Genomic DNA, 9,637 nt, shown 5'->3' on the forward strand with positions numbered 1-9,637 from the left:
GGGAGATGGGCATGGGGGAGGGCACTTGTGGGGATTAGCACTGGGGGTTATATGGAAACCAATTTGACAATAAACTATTTGTAAAAAAAAAAAAAAAAGAAAGAAAGAAAGAAAAATACAAACCGTGTTTGAAACAAATACATCATCTCCTTGCAGGGATCTTCGACTCCAGACAGGACTGACTGTGCCCAGCTAGCTCCCCCATCAGTGGCTACATCGTACCTAACTAGCATGTGTGACAGTCGATTTCTTTTTTAATCGGGGAACTATGGAAACAAGCTTATTTTGTGATTTAATCTTAACTCATGGGAGCACTAATGATAATTAAAACTGACTCTAAAACTTAAAAAAAATTACACACATTTTTGATGTGTTGAGAGTACTAAGGTATTACACACAAGTGGCATCAAGTATTTCAGCACTTGAACATGAAAAATGACATTCCTCGCTAAATTCAACATTATAGTAGTAATGAGGAATCTGGGAATTAAAGTATTTCTGGGGATGAAATATTTCCCCCAGCAGATAGAGGCTCAGCAGCAGCAATGAGTCCATGTATATTCAAGCCACAATTAGAGCGGACTGAAAAAATACTCGATGAGCAGTGATGGTTTTCATGCTACATGCTCTGTTGAGGGCCTGGTAGATGTTAGTGACAGAGAAAAACCTGATTTGGTATCATTATTGCAGTTAAATAGTTTAAGCAGAAAAAAAAGAAAAGAACCTTTTTATGACCGGGGAAGAAAGAAGAAAACAACATTTCATGTTTGGCTACATCATGTGAATTAGTTTTGAGAATCCAGAAGCCACACGAAAAAGATGGTTGGGTTCATCATTGGGGCTTTTGGTTGCCAAGAAACTAAGATTTGGAGCTGCTACTTGGAGCTATGAAATTTGTTGAGAAGCAGTGGACTTCCCTTTTCCAATTAAGTATCTGGGAGGAGCCAAATATTCTTTACAGGGTTCAACCAAAACAACCTATCGCGACAGATGGAGCAGAAGCAGATGTGAGAAAGCAGCTGTATTTGTTGATTAGGAACTAGAGAGGTTTTCAAACACGCAAAAGCATGACACTCTTCCAACAAATTGTAATTTTTTGGTTGTTTTTGAAAATAATTATTGTCTATAAAGTCATGTTATTTATGCTACCATATAATAGTTTTGTTATTTCAAATATGTTAAACAAATCTTTAGAAATGTTGGCAGTTTTCATTTGTAATACTATAAATGCGGAGAAGTATATAATTTTTTTTTATGTTTATTTTGGTTTTGAGAGAGAGACACACACACACAGAATGTGAGCAGGGGAGGGTCAGAGACAGAGAGAGACAAGAATCTGAAGCAGGCTTCAGGCTCTGAGCTGCCAGCACAGAGCCCGATGTGGGACTCAAACCCAGGAACTGCGAGATCATGACTTGACCTGAAGTTGGCCGCTTAGCCAACTGAGCCACCCAGGCACCCCTGAAATATAATATTTATAAACAGAAAGATTTGGGGGGATTTTCTGTTTTGTTTAAGAGTGGAAAGGGGCTTAGATGAAATTTTATTTTTTTAAATGTAACACCCCCACCCTGCTATAGATGTTTAACTCATGGAAATGGAGACACAAACGGGGTGAAAAGGAAGAGAAAGCTGTTCAATCGACTTTGCAGCAAGAGCAGGAATCCTGAGCAATGGGAGGTGATTCAGATTGTGTGCATCTCAGGCCGAGGCTTTATTCTTACTTTCCCTCCACTACCGGAAATCATTGACCTTTCAACTCCCTTGTTTTGATGGTTGTGTCATAGTTCTCCTTCATTATGACTTTTACTGCTTTTACTTCTTTTTTTAATTTTTATTTTAGAGAGAAAGAGAGTGCGAATAGGAGAGATGGGCAGATGGAGAGAGAGACAGACAGAGAGTATTTTTTCTTTTTAAATGTTTATTTATTTTTGAGAAAGAGTGAGAGAGAGAGCTTGCATGTGGGGGAGACACAGAATCTGAAGGAAGCTCCAGGCTCTGAGCTGTTAGCACAGAGCCTGAGTGGCAGGGAGGGGGGACCTTGAATTTACAAACCGTGAGATCATGATCTAAGCCAAAGTGGGATGCTTGACCAGCTGAGGCACCCAGACGACCCAGATTTAGATCCTGTTCTCATTCAGGATAGTTTCAGAGATGATAACACCAATAATAACATCAGCTAAGACTTCGTTAGATTTCAACAATGCATTTCGGTGTTTGATCTCCAAAATATTTTGGTTTTTAAAGTTGGGCTCTCTTTTAAATTAGAGAATCTCATTTGCATGGTAGTAGGTCTGTTAGTTTAACTCAAAGAAGATAACTGCTAGAAAATTCTGAATGTGGCTTTGAGCCAACATCTTGCACCCATCGGGAGGGTTTCTTGAGTGTACTTGATTAGGTTGAGATAACCAGTCTTTAGGGTGGAGACAATGACCCTGCCCTGCGGGTGGGTGGAGACTATGTCCCAGGAACTTTATAACGCCAGAATCTCTGTGCTCAGTCACTTCAGAGAGAAGTTAAGGCAAGGAGAGGTGGAGGTGTAGACCTTTGGATCTTCAAGATGGCTGCAGTTTTCCAAATCAGTGTAAGTAGTCTCCTCTGTGCTATTTCCACTGTCCCATTTCTCTCTCTTGGGAACAAGTTATCTTTTAAATGCTTTTATCTTTAGATTTCAGGAGTCAAGTCAGTCTTATCCTATCCTGATCCTATCCTGTGTCGGGGAACTTTTTCCACCTTCTACTCTACTATCGCTAGTTAAATTTTTACATATTAACTTCAGGTGGCTTTTATACACATATGTGGTTTTTATTAAAGCTTTTTTGCATACATATATATTCTTAAGATTTATTTATTCTGAGAGAGAGAGAGGAGAGAGAGAGAGAGAGAGCAAGCACAAATTGGGGAGGGGCAGAGAGAGAGGGAGAGAGAGAACCTCAAGCAGGTTCTGCCCTCTCAGCACAGAGTCTGGTTTGGGGTTCAAACTCCAAACCTTGAGATCATGACCAGAGCTGAAGTCAGACGCTTAGCTGACTGAGCCAACCAGGTGCCCCTGCATACATGTGTTTTTATGTGTTTTCAGTTACAAATGTATGTATTTTAAAAGGGTTCCTTTTTATTTCCTAGCATTATGTCTTGAAGATGTTTCTGGGTTTTTATTTAAATACATTGTTTTTTCTTTTTTCCAAATTTTTATTTAAATTCCAGCTAGTTAACATACAGTGTAATATTAGTTTCAGGTTGGAATTTAGTGATTAATCACTTAACAGACAACAACCAGTGCTTATCACAAGTGCCTTCCTTCCTTAATCCCCATCACCTATTTAACTGATCCCCTCATCCACCTCCCCTCTAGCAACCCTCAGTTTGTTCTCTCACTGAGGGTCTGTTTCCTGGTTTGCCTCCCTCTCTCCACCCCACGACCATGTTCATTTATTTTGTTGCCAATTTGCAATGATGGGGATGGAGCTAGAGAGTATTATGCTAAAGTGAAATAAGTCAGAGAAAGACAAATACCATATGATTTCACTCAAATGTGGAATTTAAGAAATGCTACTTTTAATAGCTATATTATAAGTAATGGAATCATTTCATTATATTTACATAATTAGATTGTTTCTGATCATTTGGAGTCATAGATAATGCTAAAAAGGACTTTTTACAAATGTAGCATTATTTTTCTTTTATAAATTTTTTTCGTGTATATATACCAAGGTGGGTTGGGCAAGCTCTTTTAGATTGTAAGCACCATATTCAATTTGCCTTAGAAAGTCAGATTTTTTGGGGGGTTCCTGGGAAGTCTTCCTCTCTCTCTGCCCCTCCCCCACGCATGCTCTGTCTCTCTGTCTCAAAAATAAACTATAAAATTCATTAAAAAAAAAAAAAGGCATCCCACTTTGGCTCAGGCTCTGATCTCACGGCCTATGAGTTTAAGCCCAGTGTCCGGGCTCTGTGCTGCCAGCTGAGAGCCTGGAGCCCACTTCAGATTCTGTGTCTCCCTCTCTCTCTCTGCCCCTCCCCCACTCATGCTCTGTCTATCTCTCTGAAAAATAAACATTAAGAAAAAAAGTTCAGGTTTTTGGAAAGCGTGATAGGGGATTTTAAAAAAGAGGTTTATTTCTCTCTCTGTTTCTAATATTTATTTATTTATTTTGAGAGAGAGTGAGTGTGAGAGCGTGAGCATGCATGAGTGGGCAAGGGGCAAAGAGAGAGAGAATCCCAAGCAGGATCCTCACTGTCAGTGCTAGTATTGTGGAACCCGTCATGGGGCTTAATCCCATGAACTGTGAGATCATGACCTGAGCTGAAGTCAAGAGTCACATGCTTAATCATCTGAGCCACCCAGGTGCCTCAGGAAGGCCAGGCCCCATCAGACTGGACTGCCATCTGGGAATTGGAATGTTTCTAAAGATTCCAAGTTCCTTGCGGGCACATGTCCCCGTTTATTGTTACATAAATCCGTGTTCCCAAAGTCTAGTGAAGGATGGGAGTGTGGGAAGCTCCTAGAAAGTATTTGTTGGATGAAGATGAGGGAATGTGTTCCAGGATGTTCAAAGAAGTTTTGTTGTTATTCAGTAGAAGCCCCTTTTCAAGAAGACTCCTCTGTTCACACCATCTCACTGGCACTGACTGGCCTTAAACGGGGCCGTCTTTGAGTTAGGACCCCAGCTTGCTCCAAGCCCCCACTCAAAGTATGCGGCCTTTGTAGGAAGGCCCAGGTAGTGTCTCTCCAGTAGGTTCTGGAGGGGAGCGAGTGGATGCTATAGCTGGAGGGCATCTTCCTTGTAAGGAACACCTTTTTGGCTTGTGTTCAGACATTATTATTTTAGAGAAGTTGGTGACGATGGTTATGTTTTTATTCACACTCACTCAAGCCTTATTAGTTTTCTAAGAGTGCTTTAAAGCATTTCATCCGAATGACACTTCGTCCTTAAAATTGGTTCTGTAATGGGTATTTTCTCCATTTGGCAGTGGTTTTTCTCTAGTTTTACTCACGTGTGGTGGTTTTCTTTGAAATGCTGAGGACTTCTTAGAGCCGCTTTTCTGTGTGACAGCTGGAGTCGGACTGGCCTTATTTTTATGGTTGGATTTAGTTATGGAAATAATTTTTCTTGAACTGCAGGTGACCTACAGAGAGATACTGATTAGAGGCGGATGCTGCACTCCTAGATCTTGTTAAAGACCTCTCTGCACTCAGTTCCCACTGAGAGAAGCTGTGGTCAGAGCAGAGAAGACTTCATCTGGGTGTCTCCACACAAGGCCAGCCGCCCCACTGGAAACGATCATGTCCACTATCCTTGTCTCTCTCTCTCTCGTTTGTGATCACCTCGCTTTTCTCACAGGTATGTGATTCCCTGTTTTCCTCACAGATAGTGCTTTTACTATGATTCTCTGGTGACTGTAGTGCTGCTTTTCTGCGTAAACTGCAGAAAGATTCATGCTATTGTTCGTATTGGATTTAGGTTCATCCTGATCATTGAAGAGCCGATTGTGTGTTGAAGGCTCCAGCTCACTTTCAGAAGGTAATAAAGGGCCACTTCAGCTCCGTTCACTGCCAAGGAGTGGCCTTCAGGCACTATGGCGCAAAGTCTGCAAGAAGAGGTGACCTGTCCAGTTTGTCTGGAAATTTTCTTCAGCCCCATTTTGCTTCCCTGCGCACACATTTTCTGCTTTCGTTGCATGGAAAAATGGATGCTGGAACACAGGGAGCTGAAATTGAGCTGCCCCGTGTGTCGAGGGGTAAGCGACAGCAACCCTTTGGAGGAATGGCAAATTGGAGCTCTATCCCTTCTGTTTACACAGCACAGTGCCCTGCTGGAGAAAAGTCTGCATGTGAGCAGTGAGTTGAGGAGGTTCCAGGAGGATATGACCCTGGATCCGAGCACCGCCCACTCCTTCCTCATCCTCTCTGATGACCGCAAGAGTGTTCGGTGTGGGAGGATCTGCCACAACCCAATGGAAGATCCCCAGAGGTTCACCTACCTGGCCTGTGTCTTGGGCACCCCATGCTTCTCCTCCGGCTGTCATTACTGGGAGGTCGAAGTGGGAAAGGGGCAGGAATGGACTCTGGGGATCTGCAAGGAATCAGTCGACAGAAAGAGAAAGGACGGTTTCTTCTCTAAACATGGCTTCTGGTTTATCAGCATGAAGGCTGGAACCATCTATACTGGCTCCATCCCAGAAACCAGAATTCCTGCGAGCCCTGAACTTAGCCACGTAGGAATTTTCTTAGATGTTGAGATGGAAGAAATCAAGTTTTTTGATGTGAGAGGTAATGCCCTCATCTATACACACAGTCATCTTTCATGCGTGGAGCCATTGCGTCCGTTCTTCTGTCCTGAGCTGCCTAGAGAAAATGAGTGTGGAACATCCCTGAAGATCTGCTCATGAGAAACTCAGGCACTTCCTAGCTTTCTTAGAGGTGAATGAGACCTTTGACCTGACCGGAGAAAGGGCAGAATGACCCAGAAAGAGACAACGTGTTGTAGTAGAAAGGTTTTTGCAGATTTTAAAATGGATTTTGCAGACTTTGCAGCTAAACAGTTTTTTTACACTTTGTAGCTAAAGAATTATGAGGTTTTAGGGGATATTAAGTGCTCTAAGCCCCAGTTTTCCTAGTCTTTAAGTGGGGGAATAATTGTACCTCTCTGCCAAGTAGCTGCGATGATCAGAGACAATGTTGTGCATTTATTTTGTACTAAATATGAATAGGTCATTTTAGTTTAGAAGTTAAATAAAATACTTTGTGGGTAGAAACAATGCCTTTTTCATTATTTTATGTCTTTTCTGTAATTCCTAATGACAGCTCTCTGGGAAAGAAGGAAAGAGCTAGCCGTGAGATTTTGTCATGAAGTTTCAGGGAGAGACAAAAGTCCTGGGAAAGAAGTCCGCGTCGTTTTTGTTTTCTCCCAAATACAGCTGCCTAAGTTTTCCTGAAACACAAAAACTTTGAGGTATCTCTAGTTAATGGTGATTCATGTTTGTTCTAATGGGAATCGCCCTTTGCCCATTTCAGGAATTGGCCTCCTGTGTGGTTGTCAAAGGGGTAAGGTATGTGGCAGGCACAGAGGTGCCAACAGGCTCAGACAAAGTCAAGTTGTTAAGATTCTGAAACTTTTGCAGTAAAGAAGGAATGGGGAATTAGGGAAATGAGTAACGACGGAAGTGGCCATTGAGAAGACTGGACCCCTGGCCTTCCGCCCACCGGGTGCAGTTTTCCATGCCAAACCCTTCTGAGAAGAACCCTGAGAAGAACCCTTCCCCATGAGCCTGAACTTCAGGTCCCCACTGCTGATTTTTGATTTGTGGGAATTCTTATCAACCACATTAACTTATGGACAGATATTCACCAAAAACTGTTTTTCAGGTTGCTTCTGAATCCATTTTTTGATGTGAGAATTTTAGATGTTTTGCAGTTAAATCTCTGAAATGTCTGATGTTTTCCTGTGTAGTTGCCTTGGTCCTTTTCTGTTCCACCTGAAGCTTGTGCCTCTCTCACCACTGCATCTACACAGTTGGGGACAATTTCTCATACCAGACTCATGTGCTCACGATGGCTCCCCTTCAAGCCACTCAGGTCTGTATGGTTGTGTGTTTTTCTAATTTACTGAGTCAGCCACTTCTGAGGTGACATCTGCTTTGAAAGGGCTGGGTTGGGACATGTTCAGGAGTCTGCTTTTGACCTCATTTCCAATGAAAGAAGATAGTCATCTCCTTTCTCTTCCCAATCCCACTGGAGTGGGGGGCACAGTCCAGTTTTGATATTTTTCCTTATTTCCTTTTGATCCCTATGATTTTATTAAGGGGTCTCTTGCCCTTCTTTAATTCAGGGTCTGCATCCACCCTGATCTGCCTTAACAGGTCCTGGTAATATGGACAAAAGTTTCCTGAAATGGTACTTATGATGAGCAATACACTGTAATTTTCTCTTTTATATTTTATTAGGAAAAGAATTGCTGGGCTCACCCACATTTGATTTCACAACTGGTCACCAGGTTGAGTTGTAGTTTGAAACCCTGGGTTGGGCCCTAGGTTTCCAGTCCCTTCTTGTGTCTCAGAATGCCAAAAAAAAAGGGAAGCCCTAGTTTCCCTAGGAGCTTAGGTAACAACTTCTGTTGTATTTGCATATTTCAGGTTCTCTTAAAGACTATTTGCTTTGAGGGACTTTCTGTCTCTTTCTCATGGGAGGCGTAAGTTCCAAGTTCCCTTCATCCCAGAGGAGGGACATGAATGATTTTTTTCCTTCATCAATCATTAAGTGAAAATGCCAGTGGCCAATGATTGGCCTGGATCCTTTCTCTTGTCTGACTGAATATTATGGCCCAGGGGAAACCTTGATGGGGACTGGGTCACAAGCTTATTCTGTTGTCAGTTGGTATTTACTCTTTGCAAAACATTTCACACATCCAGCTTTTAAAAAATGTTTACTCTTGAAAGAGAGAAAGAACACAAGTGGGGGAGGAGCAGAAAGAGACACATGGAATGTGAAGCAGGCTATAGGCTCTGAGCTGTCAGCACATAGCCCCATGTGGGGCTTGAACCTATGAACCTTGAGATCATGACCTGAGCTGAAGTCAAAGACACTTAACACACAGAGCCACCCAGATGCCCTGCATTTTGACTAGTCTTAGTAATCAAATGATTGTTATTACTTAACGAGTTGATACAAAAAAGCATCATGGTGTGTCCATCCCCCTCACCCATCTGTGTAAAGTACTTTCCTCCTCTTCCCACTCTTCAGCCACCCCTTCCACCCGGCCCCCAACCTTAAAAACTAGTGTGGACATAAATGTATGTAGAAAGGTTTTAATGGTGCTGGTTGGTAGAAATGGAGTCAATGTGGGGAACAGAACTCTGGTGCCTCAAAAAGCAACAGTAGTATGGGAATATATTATAATTTGAAATCCTAATTAGCATAACAAGGTAGTATTCATTATTACCACCCTTCCTACCTCTTCTCTAGAGTCCTCCACAAATTTCAGGCCTTCTCAAGCCTCAACGCATCCTGTCCTCATCTGGGGTTCCTTTAAAAAGAGCCTCTCCACAGAAACTTTGCTAGCATAATAACCCCTGCTCTTGTTCACATCTGCCTCTGCCTCGCCCACAATATCTACAATGTTCTTTCCACCACCGAATTCTTGGACTAAACTCATTAAGTATGGATCCCAATCTGACTCGTTTTGTTACAACTGACCTGAACTCCAGGTTAGGTAGGAAAGATGGAGAAAAACCACAGAGATGCAAGACAGAAGGTAGATGGGATCTGGTGGAGCACCTCCCCAGGCTAATGGGGTCTGGGCAACTCCATCCTCCTGATCAGGGTCAAAGGGAGCTTTCGAGGGGACAGAGAAGAAATGACTACTCTTAACATCTTTATTTGGGAGGGACATGTGTCCCCCACAACTAGAATACAGTTGCATTGAGTGGCTTTACTTGGCCATAAAAGCCCAGACCACCAAAGCTGGCTGGAGCAACCAGTTCTCGGTCTTGTATTCTCATAGTCTCGCGAGAGGAACGTTCACAAATCCCCACGCCTGAGAACACATCCACACCCGAAAAACAAATAACCCAAACCAATCAAATCAGAGTCCCTGGGGTTGGGATTCAGACAGCGGGGTTTTCCCAAGTTTTCGCGGTGATT

The 9,637-nt window shown here is 42.6% G+C and overlaps 1 protein-coding gene across 1 annotated transcript; it reads left to right on the plus strand.

Moving 5' to 3' along the window:
- Positions 1-5,574: 5,574 nt before the first annotated feature.
- Positions 5,575-6,387, plus strand: RFPL4B (ret finger protein like 4B). Its single transcript, XM_077779983.1, has one exon. The coding sequence runs from the start codon at positions 5,575-5,577 to the stop codon at positions 6,385-6,387; it is 813 nt and encodes a 270-aa protein (XP_077636109.1).
- Positions 6,388-9,637: the final 3,250 nt, after the last annotated feature.

The sequence above is a fragment of the Crocuta crocuta genome, unplaced genomic scaffold (assembly GCF_008692635.1).
Source record: "Crocuta crocuta isolate KB4526 unplaced genomic scaffold, BGI_CrCroc_1.0 scaffold147, whole genome shotgun sequence".
NCBI classification, from domain to species: domain Eukaryota; kingdom Metazoa; phylum Chordata; class Mammalia; order Carnivora; family Hyaenidae; genus Crocuta; species Crocuta crocuta.

What these genes read in the sequence shown, in the direction of transcription:
- RFPL4B (XM_077779983.1), top strand. Translation starts at nt 5,575, where the DNA reads ATGGCGCAAAGTCTGCAAGAAGAGGTGACCTGTCCAGTTTGTCTGGAA.